General features: G+C 38.4%; 3 protein-coding genes across 6 annotated transcripts in view; all 3 read left to right on the forward strand.

Annotated features, from left to right (window-relative positions):
- Positions 1-1069: 1069 nt before the first annotated feature.
- Positions 1070-18094, forward strand: LOC311009445 (serine/threonine-protein kinase/endoribonuclease IRE1-like). Its single transcript, XM_084003619.1, has 8 exons — positions 1070-1140; positions 4899-5688; positions 5803-5972; positions 6051-6274; positions 7049-7178; positions 7250-7350; positions 7645-8393; positions 17882-18094. The coding sequence occupies exons 2-7, from the start codon at positions 4917-4919 to the stop codon at positions 7889-7891; spliced, it is 1644 nt and encodes a 547-aa protein (XP_083859745.1). The 5' UTR covers positions 1070-1140; positions 4899-4916; the 3' UTR covers positions 7892-8393; positions 17882-18094.
- LOC311009440 overlaps positions 10934-25604 on the forward strand; it is a 41167-nt gene continuing 26496 nt past the window's right edge. Inside the window, exons 1-7 of one of the 4 annotated variants that reach the window (XM_084003609.1) lie at positions 10934-11004; positions 14729-15524; positions 15640-15809; positions 15888-16111; positions 16532-16661; positions 16733-16833; positions 17210-18094. In XM_084003609.1, the coding sequence (XP_083859735.1) occupies positions 14747-15524; positions 15640-15809; positions 15888-16111; positions 16532-16661; positions 16733-16833; positions 17210-17441 (1635 nt within the window). In that variant the 5' untranslated portion in view covers positions 10934-11004; positions 14729-14746 and the 3' untranslated portion in view covers positions 17442-18094. Of the gene's footprint in view, positions 11005-14728; positions 15525-15639; positions 15810-15887; positions 16112-16531; positions 16662-16732; positions 16834-17209; positions 18095-25604 lie in introns of those variants that run through there. The other 3 variants (XM_084003608.1, XM_084003607.1, XM_084003610.1) reach the window with 3 other exon arrangements.
- LOC311009448 (serine/threonine-protein kinase/endoribonuclease IRE1-like) overlaps positions 24808-25604 on the forward strand; it is a 38378-nt gene continuing 37581 nt past the window's right edge. The window contains exon 1 of the mRNA XM_084003628.1: positions 24808-24868. The gene's annotated coding sequence lies outside the window, so the exon portion shown is untranslated. The remainder of the gene's footprint in view (positions 24869-25604) is intronic.

A 25604-nucleotide genomic window follows, 5' to 3' on the forward strand; every position in this document is an offset into this window, starting at 1 on the left:
CTTTTAGATGAACCTAACAAACTCAGAAGTCTAATACTTCTGGTGATGAAGTGAATGGTACTGCAAATAATACAAAATAACAATAATTAAAAAAATATGCAAGCTTTACAACATGCTGTTTTTTTGTATGATTTTGTTTTGAACATATTGAATGTTACTCTCAAATTATATTGTCAATCTAATCATTTGAGTATTCAAATAAATGTGTGAAAGTATGATTGTAACAAGTGTTTTATGATTCATTGGTCATGAGGATATTATGTGAAATGGCTGTTTCTGCCTTGGTGAAGGTCATTTGGATCTTAAAGTTGCAACAATCAATATATTTATGTATAAAATCAGTAAATCCTAATTGGAAAGAGGTCGATCATAATGACGAACGACTACAGTGCTTCTCGGTTCGATGGAGCGTTTTGGTGTCCACCAGCTCTGTGTTTTGGTTTTATGGGTCACAACTTAAATTTATCAACAAGCACACAAGGTGATGTCGCCGTCCTCCATGACGTCATTCAAGTTTCATATCAAACCCCAGCTCACAGTTCAACTCAATATAACTGCACACTGCAGATGAGCAAAAGGCTGTGGCATCATAAATACAGATGAGCTACATTGACTTACCCATGAACACATCATCTGTTTGGAGTTAAGTTGGCACAGGTGACAGGTAAGCCATTTTTTTCCCCGTTTTTTCTTTTGCATGTATTTACATTAAATAAACCAAATAAATTATGATAAAATAGCTTATTGTGCTTTCTATAATGACAGAAGTAACAAAACAAATAGGGATGTTATGTATTATGAATACACAAACTACTTACGATCATGTTTTGATTGTTCAGTTCAAGGAGAAAAATATAGATTAAATGATTTTGTCCGAGTTCCTCTTTCCAGGACTCTTGCCTGCAGGTGTCCCTTAAGGCTGCGTAGGCTACAGCCTCAACACCAGTCACGTGTGCTCCGAACTGAGTGTATGTTGCCTGTGAGGCAGTAATGAGGGCAAAAACTACTTTCTTTTTGCTCGTAAGTATGAAATATGTCTCATCATCATAAGTTACTTCCTATTTCCTGTAACCGAAAGAACGAAATTCGCGCCAGAAAGAAAATCAAGTTTTGCTTGTTCACGGGCTGCGTTTCGACACTGTAAGTTTATTCTCCTACAATCTTCAAACTGTACATCAAAGTAATGAGAAGTCCTACTCTACTTAATTATAATCGATCATGCTTATGGTCAGTGTTGTGCATGAACGAGTTCAAAAGAACGCGTTCATTTAACACGTTCATTTTTCTGTCAACTTTAAACTGAACGCAACGCGTTTGTAAATAAAGAACGTGAATTAGTTCAGATTGTGTGAAATGAACGACGAACGTCAATGTTGCGGTCCAATTAAACGTAACGGATTTTTTTTTCTCCTTGTGAGTCGAGTGACGCGACCTGCTCGCACTTTAGAAACAGCATAGCCAGGGGCGTAGCCATCATTTCAGAAGTGAGGGGGACAAATTGTTCTGAGGTCTATTGAGTGATTTATCATCCTCTCGCATTCAATTGCACCTCTCCTTAGTGGCTAAAGAACCACATAACTACAAACAGCACAGCACCACGGGATTGACTTTAGTTCTTTAGAATTATATACTATCAAAATCTAAAGTCAAAATCTAAAATCTAAAGCTGAGTTGACACAGAATGACTCTCTAACATCTACAGGGTAAGTAGCCAGATAATAAATGTGCGAAGCAACATTTATAAATAGAATTAAGAATAGTAGTGGTGACATAGCTGTGGAAATGAATCGCAAACTCACTTTTATGCTATCTATATTTTTTCTCAGCTAGTTATATTCTCTTCTCACCTGTGACCCTGCATGATCATCCTTGCTGGCCTCTGGTCCACTTTCTCCTCCCTGACGCTGCTCTTTCTATTATATAAAGATTAAAAAAAATATGTGCTAAACAATAGTGAGCACAAGTTCTGTGCAGAAATTAAGGAGTGGGTATATTTCTAGGTGGTAGAGTAGCCAAAAATTGTAGTCAAGTAAGAGTGTTGTTACTTTAGAATAATATTGCTCAAGTAAAAGTAAAACGTATTTTGCAGTAAAACAACTCTCAAGAGTACAATGTATCCAAAAAGTTACTCAAGTAAATGTAAAGGAGTAAATGTAACTAGTTACTACCACCGCACCTAACAAGCGATTCAACATAACTAACAGTTAACAATTGTTAACTAGCTTAACTTGATAGACCTATACTTGATAGGTATTAATTAGACATCATTGAGCTAAACATTATCTACATGCAACAGAAATACTCAACTTACATGGTTTGTTTGGAAAAACACTAAGGTTTTTTGCCTCTTGGCTGCTGGTTTGCTGAACAAGATCTGAATCAATGTGTGATTGAAATCATGAAAACACAACAGCGGTGTTTGCCGCCTGACTCTGCCTGCTCATGGTGCGTTCAAAGGCGGCTCGGAAAAACGCGTCTCCACGTGTTAAAATGAATTGAAGGGTTGTAATGGCTGTAAAAAGTGCGGGGGACAGAGGGCACAGATACGGGAAGTGCGGGGGACATGTCGCCCATGAGCATAGCATCTCTTCTATAAGCTCAGCAAATCACTCGGATTTCTTCACAGAGTTTGTGTGCGTGCACGCCGGGCTTGCGCAGCGCTCCTCTCCTCATCTCGGGTCACACCGACCACCGAGGCGGGGGTGTTGGGGGTGCTGTAGTGGGGGGTGGTTTGCCAGAAATCCATAAAAATAGGCTTAATTTGAAATGGTACAAAATTGATTGTATTTTATTGAAATGCCTCTGTAACAGGACAGCATACTAGCATTGCATGGCACACAGCACAGGCATACATCATTGTCAAAAAAAAAGGCGACAAAATGCAAAACGCACACAGATTGATACTAACGCAAACAAAGTAACCATTTGCTAAGGTAACAAATGTTGCTGTAAAGCCTTGCACCGAAATTGACGGTGAAAACAAACACGTGAAATATAAAACTGTTATAAATTAAATAAATCAAATAAAACTTAATTATTGATGCTTCTGACATGGGTGTCAAAACAGGCTTAAGATAACCCTATTGCACAGCATTTTAGACAGAACACACTGACTCAAAACATCATAGGCCTACACAACGCATAATTCATAGGCTACATTAAGCTATTGCCTACAACAAATGCTATAAAACATCATAAACGCACAGTATAGCCTTAGCCTACATTTTCAAAAACAAAAAACACAGCGCCAGAGCATATAAACCATCAGCATAAATTTATAAGGAATCCATTAAAAGACCAAGAGAAATAATTAAACTATTCAGGCATCATCATTAGGCATACGCTGCTCGGCGGCAGCTGATAATATAACCATTGAACATTATATTAGTGCATCATAGACAGGGAGACGGAGAGTTTTTATTCATTTTTTTAATATTTATTTTTTGATCGCGAGTAGTATGACACATAAATACGCGTGCTTTCCTGCAGGGGGTGCTGCTTCAGCACCCCCACTTCCCACGACTATGCGCCCACGAAAGTCGCGCGATCCGCTGCACAAATATGATCGCATTTGTCAATCGCGAAATTTGCTTGTATTTTGAAAATTTGACCGGATTGTCTTGTGTTTCTTTGTGTGACTTCCTGCCAGAATTGACGAGATCGCTCGAGGCTCACGCACAAAATAGACCAGACGCCGAAAGAAAAATGAACTGAACTTTGAACAAGTTCAGAATTGAAATAGTGAACTATGAATGTGAACAGTTCACTTTGAACATGTGTGGACTGAATTTTGAACTAGTTCATGAAAAGTGTGAACTTGCACAACACTGCTTATGGTCGTAGGCGCTACACCCAATCCTTCATAGTCCTACGAAAACGTGTAGTAGCTGAATCATATCAAAGGGCCACTGTTGCACCATGGGTTGTGGTGTAGGCCTACGCGGATGGGAAAAACATAATGTCCAACAAAAAACGTGTTTTATTTCACCAGAAAGCGAGCAAACAGAACAAAGACAATTTCTGTGCCTCTCCTGCGCCGGTAAAAAAACATTTGCCCACCCAGGTGCATGCTGGTCCCTTACCGACAGCCTACCTATATCATTTCAGGTGCCCCCTTTACGTGCCCAAATGAAACAAAACACAAATAGTAAACAAGAAACACCTAAACTAAATAAATAATAAACTAGAATACTAAAAGAAATCTAATCATAATGAAATCAAATAAATGGATTCAGAATAATCAAAACTAACTATTCACTAAACAGAATACTAAACTAAACAGCACTAAATACTAACAATAAATAGCTCCAACACGAGGGATAACAGCTGCCATACCTTTGAATAATAATAATAATAGGCTAATAACAAAAAGAAGAAGTATCAGAAGAAAAAACTGTTGTATTATCTCCCTCTTTAATATGTACCTGTATTATTTGAGGTTCATAACAGTACATTGCATTAAGCATTTGTTGGTCTCATTAGTTTGTGATTCACACTCTTGTAAAATAGATTTCTAATCTCAATGAGTCTTTTCCTGGTAGAATAAAGGTTAAATAAATAAAAATAAAACATGCATTAATGTTCATCTGTATTCAGGAAATGAAGTCTTTGGCTTGGTTGGGGCTATGTTTCGCACTATATTTCCCGGACTAAATGATTGTCCCAGTCCGGCCCTGACTCAGGACGTACGTTTTGTTTCACCATGTCAACAACTTTTAAGTAAGGAATTTTAAGTCAAGCTTTATATTTTTGTTCAATGTTTTAGTCGAGCGTCAAAAAGCACTGACATTTTCACTTGTTCTGCTACACAAACGTAAATAATGAATTTGTGAAAAGAAGCAAAATGATGAATCGTAACCTTATTAACCTTTAGCATCATCGTTTTGTCTTTTTCTCAGGAACTTTGAAGCACAAAAATGGATGACACAGAGTTACAAATGACAGAACCCCAAATCCCAGTTGATGGTATCATGCCCTTGCAGAATCCTCAAACCCATCAGACCACAACCAGTTCTTTACGTGTTGTGCAAGGTGTAGAAAAACACAGACGCCTGGGACACAATAACACACCTGAACTCAGGCCATTTAGGAAGCGAAACAGACGTTTGGATTTTTCCTCTTGCACTACTGATCGAACACCAGCGCTTATCATGGGGTCAACGTCAAATGTGAATCCATTCGGCAGGAATTTACCATCAGAAACGCACAAATGGCTACCAATCAGCAAGAGGTGGAGAGCAAAATTAGAGAAGATTCTCAGTACTGATGAAAGAAAAAAAAACAGAATTGGGAGAATGATTTTTGTGAATGATGCAGAATTCCGCATAGCAAAGGGAAGTGATGGTACGGAGGTCTTCTTGGGGCTGAGAGATGATGGCACTGAAGTTGCTATTAAGAAAATGTCTAAATGCAACTATCAGGTCCTGAAGAATGAGGAAGGAATTCTACGACTTCCAAAGCTCCATCATCAATCTATTGTGAGATATGTTGATGCCGCGGAGGATGAGCACTTTGGATATCTTGGTCTTCAACTTTGTGAATACACCCTGGAGGACTACATCAAAGAAAAGGATGGTGGTCTGCGGACAAAGAAGCTTGTTTACCAACTTCTCAAGAGTTTAAAGGTGCTTCATTGTCAAAGTCCTGCAATTCTCCACCGAGATCTGAAACCACAGAATGTTTTGATTGGTAAGACAATTCCAAATGTACCCATGATGGAATTAAAGGGAATCCTAGAAAAGGGCTATATGAATACAGGCAGAGTTTTGGAGTTTGTGTGATTTTTTTTTTTTCACCCTACAGATGTGAGAGGGAACGCAAGATTGACTGATTTCGGCATAAGTAGGCAGTTACTCAAAGGCCAAACAACTCATCGCACAAGCTGTGGAGGAACTAAATGCTGGATGGCCAGGGAGACTTTAGCCAGAGAAGGTGACACGGACATACCTTACAAGGCAAACACCGATATACAGGTCAGTCTTTCTGCTACACTATTGTTGATTGGTGAAAAATACTTCCTTAGTTGCCCAAATGTTCTGTCATTTCTAAAGGTGGCAGGGATGCTGGTTTATTATATCCTCTCTGGAGGACACCATCCATTTGGCGACAAATCCTATATATGTGAGTACAACATTTCACAAGGGAACCACACGTTGGACCATGTTCAAGACGTGGTGGCAAAGGATCTCATCGAGTGGATGATCAACGAAGAACCAAAGAACAGACCTACAGTGAAGCAATGCTTGAATCATCCCTTCTTATGGATCCGCTACAAGTAAGAAAGAAATGCTGATTGATTAATAGATTGGTTTTAAAATATATATTTTCTATGGGATGGCAGGTTTATTTATTTATTTATTCTACAACTTTGTTCCAGAGTGAAATATCACTTTGGTACAAATATCATGGTTCCCAGACAATTGGTCCAAATTACTGGTGATCTTTTAATCGAGCCCAGATATGGATGGACATTTGAAGTCCAGCGTGAAATGTCTTCATAGCTAATATGATTAGGATTCATCCTCTGGGCACCATGGATATCTGTGCCACATTTCATGGCTGTCCCTTTAATAGTTGTTGAGACATTTTATTAAAGCCAGAAATGTCAAACTGCAGGTGGCATAAGAGTTCAAGTCATGAGGACTACCAGAGTCGGTAGGATTCATCCCCTGGGGACCATGAATGACCGTGTCTCCTGTATTTGTCCATGGACAAGCCTCTTTTGCTGAGCCAGGATGTTTTATGGGAAATGGCATTTGTTAAAACAGTGATGGATCATTTGCATTCTTATCTACATGTACAGTATATAGTGAATCACAAGACATAATGACTGGCCATGTTTCAAAAGACAATGGTTACCTTAATCAACGATCAGAAGCTGGAAGAAATGCTTTCACTATGGCTATCTATAAATCAATGATAGAACTATTATATTCACATCATATATTCGTATATTTAAATAAAGTGTAACACCATTTCATTTTATATTTTCATTTTGAGGTTCTGTTTATTTTGCAATTCATATATCCTGAAATATACTATTTTTCAGGAGAGCTGAATACGTCAGAAGGATTGGCAACAGGAAGGAGGTGAAAAACTATAATGGGGCTGATCAGGAACTGATTTGTTCACTGGAAAAATGTGCCGGGGATGGATCGTTCAAACAGTGGAAAAATAAGGTGAATCCAACATAACTGTATGTTGTATTCCTACTTTCCGATTCATGACCTTTTGTTTTTTGGTGTTGCAGTTTCCGCCAGAGTTTGTCCAAAAGATGGATCCCAAGAACAAAGCCTACCCTGACAACCCACTGGCATTACTGCGATTCATAAGAAACGCCCATGAGCACCCGTGAGTGAAATTATGTCTCATAATGTCACAAAAGAAACGATTCTTCATAATCCGTCAACTCTGAAACAATAATCATACACTTTCATTTATTTTCTTATTTCCACTTCCATTTATTGTTGGGTTCTGTCAATTAATCTGTTTATTTAAAACAAAAATACAAATTTATGATTCTGAAGAATAAAATCATCTTGAAAAAGTATTTTCTTGCAGTTCAATTTAGAAAGTAATATCATTCCTCACAATTTACTTAAAAATATGACTAAATAGTAAATAAAACATTTCTCTTTTTTGTAGTCCCGATGATGTAACCAATCCTGATCCGGAGATGATATTTCCTGGCCTCTTTGGATGTGTTTACACGTTTGCAAAGATCCAAGGGTGGAATTCAGAGACCCCCTTGAAGGAAATGTTTGAAGAAGAAGACATCGACAACAGCTTCCGACGCAGCTGTACACACCAAACATATGTGTTCCCTACCTTGTCCGAGCCTCACCAAACGCTTCAGACGTCCAACATTTGGGCTGGTGTGTTCCTGCCTTGACAAGGGTGTCTTCAACCCTGAGGAGCATCTGGGTGTCCCAGTCCCAGAGTCTGAACCCATGCACATGGAGTGCAGTTTATTTTAAAAAGTGATTTCCATAATGTCCAATATTCTTTTTCGTTTCTGACATTTTCAGTTTTATGGTAAAAGGGAAAAAAACAGGGTTTAGAAATAATAAATAATAATAATCTTTGACATTTTTAGATGTGACTTCTACTGCATTTTTACTGCTATTGTATTTTTTTTAAAGAATAGTTTATTCATATTAAACTATATATTTTTCAACATTGCTACATGTAATTTCTACATTAACATCATGAACTCTATCCTATGTTGATTTCTTTCTTTAACAGAGCTGGGACAAATTGTATCATTTATGTTTTTGAGCAACTGGATAGAACATACCTGTACCTGTATGGATGTAGGTATTACTTGAATGATAATTAATTGGGTGCAGGGGTTATTTTATTTTGGGGTTTTTTGATGGTGATGTTGTGTTGAGGTTTTGTTTTTGGTTTGCAATTGTAATTGTAATTGCAATGTCCTTAATGTCTGTGAATCATGTGTTGTGTATGAGCATTCAGTCTGTTCTTTGACGATATTGAATGGAGACACACAAGCAAAAATACAAATAAAACATGGACGTGCAATGCCACTACATGTTTGTCACACACACATCTGAACAGATCTTTACATTTTATCATGAATAAAACAAGTGTGTTAGCCAGAGCTTGAGCTTCTGTTCATTAATACATGATTGTAAAATGTGTTTTTTGGCATGTTATGGTTATGGCATAATATCAGTTGAGGATAATTTCCCCCATCTCCATGCACCCAGCATTTGTATCATAATACACAGTTAGAATTGAGGCCCAATTCGCTAATGCTGAAGCTATAAGAGATAAATAGCATATTTTCAACCTAATTTGTATTGTATCAAAAACGATCTCAATTACTTTTTTTTACAATGACTTCCTGCTTTTATTGTGTAAGAAATTGTCTATATGAATTCCATTTCCGTGTATTTATAATTGTTCACTCGTCTTCAGGGGTGCTGCATTTTAGCTTTACTTCCGAATACTTTACGATATACGGTGTTTCTTTTAAATACATAGCGTTAGATTTATATTAGAATTACTCTAAACCTATTACCAAGGAGGCTGGTATTCTCTAATGTCCTCATTGGTAATGTACAGTTTGTTGCCTTATCAGCAATGGGGTTCTGTGTTCTGATGGTTTCACAGTGCCTCCCTCTGGCCGTGATAAAGTATCACACCCCTTTGCTTTTTTTCCATACAGGGAATGTCTTGAAAGCACAAACCTTTAAATATTGTGGCAGAGATCCCAGCCCTTAGAGTGGAGTTGTTGGAAAATGTTACTGTAGGTGCTATATTATATTGCATACAGTAAAACATTAAGAAGTGGTTTATTGTGTTTGGAGGTGAAATATTCAGGACTAGATATAGCTAATGCCTTTTGTAGACAAACACATGAATGGAATAACCTTTTAGTCTGAAGCAACTATACGTGACAAAGCAGATAGAAGCCCTTTTTATCCATTTAGTGATGTCAGGGAAATTAAACCGACTCACAGGTTTGAAAACATAACCACAGTTATTGGAGTACTGACGTAATTCAACTTTTAGTTTTTGACTCTACCAGAAAATAGGTCAGTGGATTCAGATGAATAAATAGGATGAAAGTACATCATTTGTTTGTCCAATAATGAAGAAAACTAAACATTTTTGTAAATATGTTCACTTCAAGCTGTCATTCTGTTCTTACTAGTACTGAATGTTGACCTACAAGCTATAAAATGTACATAAAACATGGACTGCAATGCCACTACCTGTTTGTCATACAGAAACCTGAACGGATCTTTGCACTTACTTTAAAAGAAAAGAAAAAAAAAAAAAAAACAGCTTGCAAGAGCATGACATTAAAAAAGAAAAAAAGGGTGTTTGCCAAATTCTTTTAGATGAACCTAACAAACTCAGAAGTCTAATACTTCTGGTGATGAAGTGAATGGTACTGCAAATAATACAAAATAACAATAATTAAAAAAAATATATGCAAGCTTTACAACATGCTGTTTTTTGTATGATTTTGTTTTGAACATATTGAATGTTACTCTCAAATTATATTGTCAATCTAATCATTTGAGTATTCAAATAAATGTGTGAAAGTATGATTGTAACAAGTGTTTTATGATTCATTGGTCATGAGGATATTATGTGAAATGGCTGTTTCTGCCTTGGTGAAGGTCATTTGGATCTTAAAGTTGCAACAATCAATATATTTATGTATAAAATCAGTAAATCCTAATTGGAAAGAGGTCGATCATAATGACGAACGACTACAGTGCTTCTCGGTTCGATGGAGCGTTTTGGTGTCCACCAGCTCTGTGTTTTGGTTTTATGGGTCACAACTTAAATTTATCAACAAGCACACAAGGTGATGTCGCCGTCCTCCATGACGTCATTCAAGTTTCATATCAAACCCCAGCTCACAGTTCAACTCAATATAACTGCACACTGCAGATGAGCAAAAGGCTGTGGCATCATAAATACAGATGAGCTACATTGACTTACCCATGAACACATCATCTGTTTGGAGTTAAGTTGGCACAGGTGACAGGTAAGCCATTTTTTTCCCCGTTTTTTCTTTTGCATGTATTTACATTAAATAAACCAAATAAATTATGATAAAATAGCTTATTGTGCTTTCTATAATGACAGAAGTAACAAAACAAATAGGGATGTTATGTATTATGAATACACAAACTACTTACGATCATGTTTTGATTGTTCAGTTCAAGGAGAAAAATATAGATTAAATGATTTTGTCCGAGTTCCTCTTTCCAGGACTCTTGCCTGCAGGTGTCCCTTAAGGCTGCGTAGGCTACAGCCTCAACACCAGTCACGTGTGCTCCGAACTGAGTGTATGTTGCCTGTGAGGCAGTAATGAGGGCAAAAACTACTTTCTTTTTGCTCGTAAGTATGAAATATGTCTCATCATCATAAGTTACTTCCTATTTCCTGTAACCGAAAGAACGAAATTCGCGCCAGAAAGAAAATCAAGTTTTGCTTGTTCACGGGCTGCGTTTCGACACTGTAAGTTTATTCTCCTACAATCTTCAAACTGTACATCAAAGTAATGAGAAGTCCTACTCTACTTAATTATAATCGATCATGCTTATGGTCAGTGTTGTGCATGAACGAGTTCAAAAGAACGCGTTCATTTAACACGTTCATTTTTCTGTCAACTTTAAACTGAACGCAACGCGTTTGTAAATAAAGAACGTGAATTAGTTCAGATTGTGTGAAATGAACGACGAACGTCAATGTTGCGGTCCAATTAAACGTAACGGATTTTTTTTTCTCCTTGTGAGTCGAGTGACGCGACCTGCTCGCACTTTAGAAACAGCATAGCCAGGGGCGTAGCCATCATTTCAGAAGTGAGGGGGACAAATTGTTCTGAGGTCTATTGAGTGATTTATCATCCTCTCGCATTCAATTGCACCTCTCCTTAGTGGCTAAAGAACCACATAACTACAAACAGCACAGCACCACGGGATTGACTTTAGTTCTTTAGAATTATATACTATCAAAATCTAAAGTCAAAATCTAAAATCTAAAGCTGAGTTGACACAGAATGACTCTCTAACATCTACAGGGTAAGTAGCCAGATAATAAATGTGCGAAGCAACATTTATAAATAGAATTAAGAATAGTAGTGGTGACATAGCTGTGGAAATGAATCGCAAACTCACTTTTATGCTATCTATATTTTTTCTCAGCTAGTTATATTCTCTTCTCACCTGTGACCCTGCATGATCATCCTTGCTGGCCTCTGGTCCACTTTCTCCTCCCTGACGCTGCTCTTTCTATTATATAAAGATTAAAAAAAATATGTGCTAAACAATAGTGAGCACAAGTTCTGTGCAGAAATTAAGGAGTGGGTATATTTCTAGGTGGTAGAGTAGCCAAAAATTGTAGTCAAGTAAGAGTGTTGTTACTTTAGAATAATATTGCTCAAGTAAAAGTAAAACGTATTTTGCAGTAAAACAACTCTCAAGAGTACAATGTATCCAAAAAGTTACTCAAGTAAATGTAAAGGAGTAAATGTAACTAGTTACTACCACCGCACCTAACAAGCGATTCAACATAACTAACAGTTAACAATTGTTAACTAGCTTAACTTGATAGACCTATACTTGATAGGTATTAATGAGACATCATTGAGCTAAACATTATCTACATGCAACAGAAATACTCAACTTACATGGTTTGTTTGGAAAAACACTAAGGTTTTTTGCTTCTTGGCTGCTGGTTTGCTGAACAAGATCTGAATCAATGTGTGATTGAAATCATGAAAACACAACAGCGGTGTTTGCCGCCTGGCTCTGCCTGCTCATGGTGCGTTCAAAGGCGGCTCGGAAAAACGCCTCTCCACGTGTTAAAATGAATTGAAGGGTTGTAATGGCTGTAAAAAGTGCGGGGGACAGAGGGCACAGATACGGGAAGTGCGGGGGACATGTCGCCCATGAGCATAGCATCTCTTCTATAAGCTCAGCAAATCACTCGGATTTCTTCACAGAGTTTGTGTGCGTGCACGCCGGGCTTGCGCAGCGCTCCTCTCCTCATCTCGGGTCACACCGACCACCGAGGCGGGGGTGTTGGGGGTGCTGTAGTGGGGGGTGGTTTGCCAGAAATCCATAAAAATAGGCTTAATTTGAAATGGTACAAAATTGATTGTATTTTATTGAAATGCCTCTGTAACAGGACAGCATACTAGCATTGCATGGCACACAGCACAGGCATACATCATTGTCAAAAAAAAAGGCGACAAAATGCAAAACAAAGTAACCATTTGCTAAGGTAACAAATGTTGCTGTAAAGCCTTGCACCGAAATTGACGGTGAAAACAAACACGTGAAATATAAAACTGTTATAAATTAAATAAATCAAATAAAACTTAATTATTGATGCTTCTGTCAAAACAGGCTTAAGATAACCCTATTGCACAGCATTTTAGACAGAACACACTGACTCAAAACATCATAGGCCTACACAACGCATAATTCATAGGCTACATTAAGCTATTGCCTACAACAAATGCTATAAAACATCATAAACGCACAGTATAGCCTTAGCCTACATTTTCAAAAACAAAAAACACAGCGCCAGAGCATATAAACCATCAGCATAAATTTATAAGGAATCCATTAAAAGACCAAGAGAAATAATTAAACTATTCAGGCATCATCATTAGGCATACGCTGCTCGGCGGCAGCTGATAATATAACCATTGAACATTATATTAGTGCATCATAGACAGGGAGACGGAGAGTTTTTATTCATTTTTTTTAATATTTATTTTTTGATCGCGAGTAGTATGACACATAAATACGCGTGCTTTCCTGCAGGGGGTGCTGCTTCAGCACCCCCACTTCCCACGACTATGCGCCCACGAAAGTCGCGCGATCCGCTGCACAAATATGATCGCATTTGTCAATCGCGAAATTTGCTTGTATTTTGAAAATTTGACCGGATTGTCTTGTGTTTCTTTGTGTGACTTCCTGCCAGAATTGACGAGATCGCTCGAGGCTCACGCACAAAATAGACCAGACGCCGAAAGAAAAATGAACTGAACTTTGAACAAGTTCAGAATTGAAATAGTGAACTATGAATGTGAACAGTTCACTTTGAACATGTGTGGACTGAACTTTGAACTAGTTCATGAAAAGTGTGAACTTGCACAACACTGCTTATTGTCGTAGGCGCTACACCCAATCCTTCATAGTCCTACGAAAAGGTGTAGTAGCTGAATCATATCAAAGGGCCACTGTTGCACCATGGGTTGTGGTGTAGGCCTACGCGGATGGGAAAAACATAATGTCCAACAAAAAACGTGTTTTATTTCACCAGAAAGCGAGCAAACAGAACAAAGACAATTTCTGTGCCTCTCCTGCGCCGGTAAAAAAACATTTGCCCACCCAGGTGCATGCTGGTCCCTTACCGACAGCCTACCTATATCATTTCAGGTGCCCCCTTTACGTGCCCAAATGAAACAAAACACAAATAGTAAACAAGAAACACCTAAACTAAATAAATAATAAACTAGAATACTAAAAGAAATCTAATCATAATGAAATCAAATAAATGGATTCAGAATAATCAAAACTAACTATTCACTAAACAGAATACTAAACTAAACAGCACTAAATACTAACAATAAATAGCTCCAACACGAGGGATAACAGCTGCCATACCTTTGAATAATAATAATAATAGGCTAATAACAAAAAGAAGAAGTATCAGAAGAAAAAACTGTTGTATTATCTCCCTCTTTAATATGTACCTGTATTATTTGAGGTTCATAACAGTACATTGCATTAAGCATTTGTTGGTCTCATTAGTTTGTGATTCACACTCTTGTAAAATAGATTTCTAATCTCAATGAGTCTTTTCCTGGTAGAATAAAGGTTAAATAAATAAAAATAAAACATGCATTAATGTTCATCTGTATTCAGGAAATGAAGTCTTTGGCTTGGTTGGGGCTATGTTTCGCACTATATTTCCCCGACTAAATGATTGTCCCAGTCCGGCCCTGACTCAGGACGTACGTTTTGTTTCACCATGTCAACAACTTTTAAGTAAGGAATTTTAAGTCAAGCTTTATATTTTTGTTCAATGTTTTAGTCGAGCGTCAAAAAGCACTGACATTTTCACTTGTTCCGCTACACAAACGTAAATAATGAATTTGTGAAAAGAAGCAAAATGATGAATCGTAACCTTATTAACCTTTAGCATCATCGTTTTGTCTTTTTCTCAGGAACTTTGAAGCACAAAAATGGATGACACAGAGTTACAAATGACAGAACCCCAAATGCCAGTTGATGGTATCATGCCCTTGCAGAATCCTCAAACCCATCAGACCACGACCAGTCCTTTACGTGTTGTGCAAGGTGCAGAAAATCACAGACGCCGGAAACGCAATGACTATCTGACTATAGTCCCACCTGAACTCAAGACATCCAGGAGGCGAAAGAGACATTTGGATGCTTCCTCTGGCGCTACTGATCGAACACCAGCGCTTATCATGGGGTCAAAGTCAAATGTGAATCCATTCGGCAGGAATTTATCATCAGAATGGCTACCAATCAGCAAGAGGTGGAGAGGAACATTAGAGAAGCTTCTGAGTACTGATGAAAGAAAAATAACCAGAATTGGGAGCATGATTTTTGTGAATGATGCAGAATTCCGCATAGCGAAGGGAAGTGATGGTACGGAGGTCTTCTTGGGGCTGAGAGTTGATGGCACTGAAGTTGCTATTAAGAAAATGTCTAAATGCAACTATCAGGTCCTGAAGAATGAGAAAGGAATTCTACGACTTCCAAAGCTCGATCATCAATCTATTGTGAGATATGTTGATGCCGCGGAGGATAAGCACTTTGGATATCTTGGTCTTCAACTTTGTGAATACACCCTAGAGGAATACATAAAAAAAAATGATGGTGGTCTGCAGACAAAGAAGCTTGTTTACCAACTTCTCGAGAGTTTAAAGGTGCTTCATTGTCAAAGTCCTGAAATTCTCCACCGAGATCTGAAACCACAGAATGTTTTGATTGGTAAGACAATTCCAAATGTACCCATGATGGAATTAAAGGGAATCCTAGAAAAGGGCTATATGAATACAGGCAGAGTTTTGGAGTTTGTGTGATTTTTTTTTTTTTCACCCTACAGATGTGGTTGGGAACGCAAGAGTGGCTGATTTTGGCATAAGTAGGCAGTTACTCAAAGGCCAAACAACTCATCGCACAAGCTGTGGAGGAACTAAATGCTGGATGGCCAGGGAGACTTTAGCCAGAGAAGGTGACACGGACATACCTTACAAGGCAAACACCGATATACAGGTCAGTCTTTCTGCTACACTATTGTTAATTGGTGAAAAATACTTGCTTAATTGCCCAAATGTTCTGTCATTTCTAAAGGTGGCAGGGATGCTGGTCTATTATATCCTCTCTGGAGGACACCATCCGTTTGGTGACATATCCTATGAATGTGAGTACAACATTTCTAAAGGGAACCACACGTTGGACCATGTTCAAGACGTGGTGGCAAAAGATCTCATTGAGTGGATGATCAACGAAGAACCAAAGAACAGACCTACAGTGAAGCAATGCTTGAATCATCCCTTCTTCTGGACCCCCTACAAGTAAGAAAGAAATGCGGATTGATTAATAGATTGGTTTTAAAATATAGATTTTCTATGGGATGGCAGGTTTATTTATTTATTTATTCTACAACTTTGTTCCTGAGTGAAATATCACTTTGGTACAAATATCATGGTTCCCAGACAAACTGTCCAAATTACTGGTTTACATCTACATGTACAGTATGAATCACAAGACATACATAAAGACTGGCCATGTTTCAAAAGACAATGGTTACCTTAATCATGGAACAGAAGCTGGAAGAAACCCTTTCACTATGGCTATCTATGAATCAAGGATAGAACTATTATATTCACATCATATATTCATATATTTGAATAAACACCATTTCATTTTAGATTTTAATTTTGAGGTTCTGTTTATTTTGCAATTCATATATCCTGAAATATACTATTTTTCAGGAGAGCTGAATACGTCAGAAGCATTGGCAAAAGGAAGGAGGTGAAAAACTATAAAGGGGCTGATCAGGAACTGATTTGTTCACTGGAAGAATGTGCTGGGGATGGATTGTTCAAACAGTGGAAAAATAAGGTGAATCCAACATAACTGTATGTTGTATTCCTACTTTCCGATTCATGACCTTTTGTTTTTTGGTGTTGCAGTTTCCGCAAGAGTTCGTCCAAAAGATGGATCCCAAGAACAAAGCCTACCCTGACAACCCACTGGCATTACTGCGTTTCATACGAAACGCCCATGAGCACCCGTGAGTGAAATGATGTCTTATAATGTCACAAAATAAATGATTCTTCATAATCCGTCAACTCTGAAACAATAATCATGCACTTTCATTTATTTTCTTATTTCCACTTCCATTTATTTGTGGGTTCTGTCAATTAATCTGTTTATTTAAAACAAAAATAAAAATTTATGATTCTGAAGAATAATTAAAAACAATTAAAATATGACATTCCACTGCTTGTTGAAACTATGCACCATACATTCACCCTAAAATTTGTTTTCAATCAATCATCTTGAAAAAGTATTTTCTTGCAGTTCAATTTAGAAAGTAATATCATTGCCCACAATTTGCTTAAAAATATGACTAAATAGTAAATTAAACATTTCTCTCTTTTTTGCAGTCCCAATGATGAAACCAATCCTGATCCGGAGATGATATTTCCTGGCCTCTTTGGATGTGTTTACACGTTTGCAAAGACCCAAGGGTGGAATTCAGAGACCCCCTTGAAGGAAATGTTTGAAGAAGAAGACATCGACAACGGCTTTAAAAGGGTGTCCTTCAGCCCTGAGGAGCATCTGGGTGTCCAAGTCCCAGAGTCTGAACCCATGCACAAAGAGTGCAGTTTATTTTAAAAAGCGATTTCCATAATGTCGAATATTCTTTTTCGTGTCTGACATTTTCAGTTTTATGGTAAAAGGGAAAAAAACAGGGTTTAGAAATCATAATCATAAATAATAATAATCCTTCTTTGACATTTTTAGATGTGACTGCTACTGCATTTTTTACTGCTATTGTATTTTTTTTAAAGAATAGTTTATTCATATTAAACTATATATTTTTCAACATTGATACATGTAATTTCTACATTAACATCATGAACTTTATCCTATGTTGATTTCTTTCTTTAACAGAGCTGGGACAAATAATAATGTTTTGTATCATTTATGTTTTTGAGCAACTGGATAGAACATACCTGTACCTGTATGGATGTAGGTATTACTTTGAATGATAATTAATTGGGTGCAGGGGTTATTTTATTTTTGGGTTTTTTTGATGGTGATGTTGTGTTGAGGTTTTGTTTTTGGTTTGCAATTGTAATTATGTCCTTAATGTCTGTGAACCATGTGTTGTGTATGAGCATTCATTCTGTTCTTTGACGATATTGAATGGAGACATACAAAAATACACATAAAACATGGACGTGCAATGCCACTACATGTTTGTCACACACATCTGAACAGATCTTTACATTTTATCATGAATAAAACAAGTGTGTTAGCCAGAACTTGAGCTTCTGTTCATTAATACATGATTGTAAAATGTGTTTTTTGGCATGTTATGGTTATGGCATAATACCATCTCCATGCACCCAACATTTGTATCATAATACACAGTTAGAATTGAGGCCCAATTCGCTAATGCTGAAGCTATAAGAGATGAATAGCATATTTTCAACGTAATTTGTATTGTATCAAAAATGATCTCAATTACTTTTTTTTACAATGACTTCCTGCTTTTATTGTGTAAGAAATCGTCTATATGAATTCCATTTCCGTGTATTTATAATTGTTCACTCGTCTTCAGGGGTGCTGCATTTTAGCTTTACTTCCGAATACTTTACGATATACGGTGTTTCTTTTAAATTTGTATTAGAATTACTCTAAACCTATTTCCAAGGAGGCTGGTATTCTCTAATGTCCTCATACCGTTTGGTAATGTACAGTTTGTTGCCTTATCAGCAATGGGGTTCTGTGTTCTGATGGTTTCACAGAAATATTCAGGACTAGATATAGCTAATGCCTTTGTAGACAAACACATGAATGTAATAACCTTTTAGTCTGAAGCAACTATACGTGACAAAGCAGATAGAAGCCCTTTTTATCCATTTAGTGATGTCAGGGAAATTAAACCAACTCACAGGTTTGAAAACATAACCACAGTTATTGGAGTACTGACGTAATTGAACTTTTAGTTTTTGACTCTACCAGAAAATAGGTCAGTGGATTCAGATGAATAAATAGGATGAAAGTACATCATTTGTTAGTCCAATAATGAAGAAAACTAAACATTTTTGTAAATATGTTCACTTCAAGCTGTCATTCTGTTCTTACTAATACTGAATGTTGACCTACAAGCTACAAAATGTACATAAAACATGGACTGCAATGCCACTACCTGTTTGTCACACAGAAACCTGAACGGATCTTTGCACTTACTTTAAAAGAAAAATGTAAAAAAAAAAACAGCTTGCAAGAGCATGACATTAAAAAAGAAAAAAAAAAGGGTGTTTGCCAAATTCTTTTAGATGAACCTAACAAACTCAGAAGTCTAATACTTCTGGTGATGAAGTGAATGGTACTGCAAATAATACAAAATAACAATAATTAAAAAAATATGCAAGCTTTACAACATGCTGTTTTTTGTATGATTTTGTTTTGAACATATTGAATGTTACTCTCAAATTATATTGTCAATCTAATCATTTGAGTATTCAAATAAATGTGTGAAAGTATGATTGTAACAAGTGTTTTATGATTCATTGGTCATGAGGATATTATGTGAAAAGGCTGTTTCTGCCTTGGTGAAGGCCATTTGGATCTTAAAGCTGCAACAATCAATATATTTATGTATGAAATCAGTAAATGCTAATTGGAAAGAGGTCAATCATAATGAAGAACGACTACAGTGCCTCTCGGTGGAGCGTTTTGGTGTCCACCAGCTCTGTGTTTTGGTTTTATTGGTCACAACTTAAATTTATCAACCATCACACAACGTGATGCCACCGTCCTCCATAACATCATTCAAGTTTCATATCGAACCCCAGCTCACAGTTCAACTCAATATAACTGCATTTTTGCATGTATTTACATTTAAATAAATCGTGCAAATAAATTATGATAAAATAGCTTATTGTGCTTTCTATAATAACAAAACAAATATAGATTAAATTATTTTGTCAGAGTTCCTCTTTCCACCCTACTAAAAAAAACAGCTAAAACCAGCTTAAGCTGGTTGATGGTTTTAGCTAGGTTTTGGTCAGCTGGTCTTAGTTGGTCAGCTGGTTTGATGGTTTTAGCTAGGTTTTCGTCAGCTGGTCTTAGCTGGTTTGATGGTTTTAGCTAGGTTTTGGTCAGCTGGTCAGGCTGGTTGGGCTGGTCTTAGCTGGTCAGGGTGGTCTTAGCTGGTCTTGCTTGGTCAGCCTGTCTTGGCTGCTTCAGGTTTTTTGAAGTGGGGTCATATAAATGTAGCGCCTTTAGCCAGATCGAAAGAACACACTATGACACCTACAATCTCTCTAGATTCGGAGAGCTGGTAATAGTTATTCAAACACGATAGCATGAAGTTCACAGTTGACAGTTTATTTCCACAGGTAAGTAATATTTTGCAGTGTATGAAAATAAGACACACAAAATAAAAAATAGAGGTCTTTCAAAAAGTTCAAAAGTAATTAAATAAAAAAGTTAAAAAAGAAAGTGTCCCTCCTTCTTTGTAGAAGGTCGGAGTTCAGTTTCAGTTCTGTTCATACTACCCGGGTAGATTTTTGTGTTATATTCTTATCTGTATCGCGAGTTAAGTGAGATGATGTCTAAAGTTCCTCGGAGTGGATCCCACAGTTGGCCAGACCGTGCACCGTTCCGTCTGAGTCGCTCGTCCGTTCTGGCTCGCCACCAAACCTCCTCCGTTCGGAATCTGAATAAAGTCCTAATCCGGCAAAACACAGAGTGCAGAACAATAACCATTACTCTCTATTCAAATCATGACATCTTTTTACTTTTCACTCTATTTCACTCTATATCTTCCATATCTATACCCAGATGCAGGAAATACAGCATTCAAAGCATTGTAAATGTATTTTTTTTACAGTACAGGATAAGTATTTTACCATGACAATTACCTATCACATCACCTACATATCTTTAATCATAGATTATATATATTTTTAACAACGTTAGTGCAGCAAAAAACATTATGCACATTACTTTAATCAAAAGTACTTTTTCTATCACAACTGACATTATATCAACACAAATATGCATCATATGCCATCTCTTTCTCTCTTATATGCTCCAGTAGTAGCAATTTAGCATAACCAGCTACACCATTAGCATTCCCATTAAAAGTAATACCTGAGTTAGCTTAGCGGCACTAGCCGCAATTAGCATTCGCTTCTATTTTCAGTTACTTTTCCAGGTTCACAATGATACTGCAGGTACCACAGTGGGTTTAAAACGCTAGGAAACATATCGGGGACTCCGACTGGTTTTATGAACATACTTCAATGAAAGGAATTTTCTCACATCATGCTAATATCAACAGCTAACCTCAAGGCCTAGCCCCTTCGGATGTAGTATGGTTCTTATCGGAGTTGTCCCCTTTTTCACCAACGCGAACCTAGTTCAAGAACCGGGCCGATGCCCGTGCTGGTTCGCAGTTGGTTCAACTTGCGAACCTTCTGAGGACCTGTTTGCGTTTCCACCGACTAGAGAGCCACGTCATTACGTCACTGTATACGTCTGAGGCTTCCCCGCAGTGCTCATTTCAAGCATAGCAGACATGTCTCTTCAGAAAAAGTGTTTATTTTGGCAAATAATACAACAATAAAATACACAAAATACTAAAATCACAACATTTTTAAAGCGTAGAGCAGTGTGTGGTCAATATCAATGATGAGTGTTTGATGTTTAGTCATCTGGGCCCAGTATTTCAAAAGTGATCCGACTGGATTATCCTGGTCGGATTGGATTAAATCGTGATCTGATCTGAAAACTGGGTATTTCAACACAGATCCAGAGAATCCCGATACTGAAGATCAGGATTCAGCTTTGGTAATCCTATCCTCCCTTGAATCCAGATAAAGGGCTGGATTTGGGTATTTCAAAACGTAAGGCAGAGATCTGGATCAGCTTGATACCAAAATTTCAGGATCATTTGGATCCCACCTCAGAGATGGATTTGACTTGCATTGACAATGTCTCAGCTCCGCTTCTCCTAGATATTGTTACTCAAGATGTTCTCTACACTTAATCTAAATTGTCAGTGCATTACTTGAAACAAATTAGAGTAATTTAAGAACATTTAAGGTGTAGCAAAAGTGTTTGGCTATGTTTGTGTACAAACTGATTATTTTACTTAACTAAATCAGATGCTATTTTGCTTTAAATTACCACAATTATGTTTAGTGAGAGCCTTCTACATAAAGGGAGACAAATTAGGATGGAAAAAATTTATCTAATTGTGTCACTGATCAAGCTATAATACATGAAAATAATGCAACTACAATTTCAAACACTTTCCAGCACTTTATTCAAAATCCAACAACTCACAGGCAGCGAGACGCTCACGCATACGCGGAAGGCTTCGTGCCACAGCAGGTCATCGGTTTTTTGTCTATAATCCAGTCAGATCACTTTTGAAATAGTGGGCCCTGCAGGTTGGACCTCCGTTCAATATCGCCGATGTCCGACAGCTCTACAAACACAAACCAGAGAACAGCGGTTTAATCACAAACGTGTCCACGACGCCGTGAACACAGATGTTAAGTCACGTTGGTAGTTGGTAACGTTTAGTGAGCCAACGGCACTCAGAAAGTGGCATGCTAACGTTGTTAGCAACAAGAAAAAGAAAAGGGGGAGCCACGGTGAAACTGGCTCCTCTCTCTCTCAGGCACACTCACGCGATTTTCCCTTAATAAACAGACTGAGCTCAGAGTGAGGTCACGTTCAGTCATGACACTGAGCACGGGCTAATACCACATTCAAGTCACATAAATTGGTTCAGTAATCATGTGGGTTACATAAAGTACATATCTGTAGTAGATCTGTTCCCAGCCATATCGATCAGCGCAGAGTTTGGAGAAGTAGAGAGCCGCCCCAGACGCTCAGTGAACGGGGTCCAGAGAAAAAGCCAAATTAACCACCTAAAACAAGGCTCACCTAAACATGTTTACGTCAGCTCAAGTGTATGTTGTATAGGTAAAATGCACACAACTTTACATCGCCGTCAGACCGGTTATGCTTCCGCGTAGTGATCACGCAATGGCCACGCAGTTGCTTGGAGACCATGATGGTTCTGCGTTGGGTTTACGTGTCGAAATGCAATTCAATGCCACACCGGTAAAGGGCGCTATGTTTTTTGTAAAGACTGACCGACCGACCGAGACTCTTAACGTATATCGTCGTTAGCCTCGTTATAGTTATTTGTTTACTTTCCGGCTTTAAACATCCACAATTTTTCAGAACTTGGTGTTTTATTTCTTTGTGCAAAAGCGACAAGGTGCAAACAATAAAACAAGGTGCAAACAATAAAACAAGGTGAAAACAATAAAACGAGGTGAAAACAATAAAAGTAGCCTTTTAAAAGTTTAAATGGCGGTGTTTATGAGTGGAAACCGGATAGCGGATGTAGTTAGCGGACCAATCACAGCCAACTGCGTGGCCGTTGCATGATCACTACGCGGAAGCATAATCAGGGCTTAAGGGGGGTCCACAAGGACGTAAGGGGTCCTCAAGCCCCCTTGCGTTGTGTCGACGCGGAAGCATAACTTGGGCTTTAAGGGGGGTCCGCAAGGACGTAAGGGGTCCGCAAGCCTCCTTGCGTTGTGTCGACGCGGAACTTAAGCCCAAGTTATGCTTCCGCGTCGACACAACGCAAGGGGGCTTGCAGGCCCCTTACGCAGGGCCGGTTTTTGCTATGGGCAATGTGGGCGACCGCCCAGGTCGCAATCTATGTGAGGGCGCACGAGCGAGCGCCCTCCAAAAAAAAAATAAATAAATAAAAAAACTGTCGCCATATCTCTATACTACCGCCGCTCATTTCCATGTCAAAGTTGGTGGAGTGGGCGCTTGGGCGCCCACTCCACCAACTTGCTGCTGAGAGTCAGAGTCATACAGGTTATGTGTGTGTGTCAGAAGAGGCAAGAGGGAGGGGGGCGGCGGGGGATCAACTTGCGACTGCAGAGGTCGGCAAGAGGGAGGGGGGCGGGGGATAGACTGATCCTAGGCCACCACACAACACAAACTGCTGCCAAATAAATTGTATTTCATTCCTAAAATTAACATAGACCCATATACCTACATGTAATTAATTGGGTTATGTGAAAAATGTAAAAAAAAAAAAAAAAAATCTGTGTCAATCTCCGTGAATTTATTTACGTGATGTCACGTGACTCCGGTTGATTGACGGGCGAACGGACGGTGTTGGCAAAAGGTCATGCAAAAGTTAATGATGTTAAAATGTTTTTTTTTTGGCGACGAGGTGGGGGGGGGGGGGGGGGGGGGGGGGCGTTGCAAGGGATGGTTCGCCCAGGGCGTAAATCCAGCCAGGACCGCCTCTGCCCTTACGTACGTTTCAATTTAAACACAACACACTAACTGACTCTCATCCCCCACCCCAACCATGCACACATAATTTGTTTCCTGCTCAAACCGTCTAAAACCATCAACCAGCCTATTCAACCAGCTTCTACACCATCAACCAGCCAAGACCATCCAAAACCACCAATAGCCTGTTGAAACAGCTAAGACAATCTAAACCATCAACCAGCTAAAACCACTAAGACCAGCTAAAACCATCAACCAGCCTATTGAACCAGCTAAAACCATCCACCACCCGCTAAGACCATCTAAAACCATCAACCAGCTAAAACCACTAAGACCAGCTAAAACCATCAACCAGCCTATTGAACCAGCTAAAACCATATACCTATTCTACCAGCTAAGACCATCTAAAACCAACAACCAGCTAAAACCATCAACCTGCTGTTTTTTTTAGTAGGGCAGGACTCTTGCCTGCAGGTGTCCCTTATGGCTGTGTACAGCCTCAACACCAGTCATGTGTGCTCCTGACTGATTATATGTTGCCTGTGAGGCAATAACGAGGGCAAAAAATACTTTCATTGTGCTCGTCACTATGCCGATATTTCTCCTCATAAGTTGCTTCCTATTTCCTGTATCCTCCATAGTGTAGTCCTGGGAGGAGCGCAAGAAGTAAACCGAAGGAACAAACGTCGCGGCAGAAAGAAAAACAAGTTTTGCTTGTTCACGGGCTGTGTTTCGACACTGTAAGTTTATTTTATTTATTTGTTTATTTATTTGACAGGGACAATGATCATTAATTAACAGACAAGTTACTTGCTGTAAACAAGCCAGAGTTAGCTACAAGTGCTAATTAGGGCCACGGGGCAATCGCACCGAGCACAGGCCCCTACGGCTATGCTAATCTATTAGCATATGCTAACCTATTGTTATCCTGTGGATTTTTTCCTAGTTGGTGGAAGTGCTTTTAACCAACTGCTTTTTTTCACTTTCATATCTTTTACAGTTTTCCTATAATCACAGTTTATGTTTTTTTTATTTTAGACCTGATCAGAGTTTATAATGAGTGTGTATTGCGTGGAACCTTCTGGGTTAGAGTGGGTGACATCATCGTTTATAGTGTGACGCACCCAAAATCAGGCCCGGTTCCAGAACAGAATGCCTTGGGGTGCATCTGAGATTACAGAGGGTGCACCAGTACTATACTAAAACCAGCTACCCAGCTTCAGTTCAGACTTTGCTTTTATACACACAGGCCTCTCTACCATAGACAAGCACTTCTGCGTAGTTCTACTGACATGTTGGGACAACAAACATTTACTGTGCTTAAAAGATGGTATCATATCTTGTGATGTGGAGAACATTTCAGCTGCAACATTAGCTTATTGATATCTTAGATAGCTTTGGATATGAGATAGGTTTTTGATGTGTGATGGCCACCGGCCGCCGAAGGCTATCACAGCAGCGCTGATATAGAGCGAC

The sequence above is a fragment of the Eutrigla gurnardus genome (genome assembly GCF_963514095.1).
Source record: "Eutrigla gurnardus genome assembly, chromosome: 23".
Taxonomy (NCBI): domain Eukaryota; kingdom Metazoa; phylum Chordata; class Actinopteri; order Perciformes; family Triglidae; genus Eutrigla; species Eutrigla gurnardus.

Excerpts from the sequence above, each read along its gene's own strand:
- LOC311009445 (XM_084003619.1), top strand. The coding sequence starts at position 4,917 with ATGGATGACACAGAGTTACAAATGACAGAACCCCAAATCCCAGTTGAT. Across the intron at positions 6,275-7,048 it reads TTCTTATGGATCCGCTACAA|GAGAGCTGAATACGTCAGAA; the intron begins GTAAGAAAGAAA and ends ACTATTTTTCAG. Across the intron at positions 7,179-7,249 it reads TCAAACAGTGGAAAAATAAG|TTTCCGCCAGAGTTTGTCCA; the intron begins GTGAATCCAACA and ends TTGGTGTTGCAG.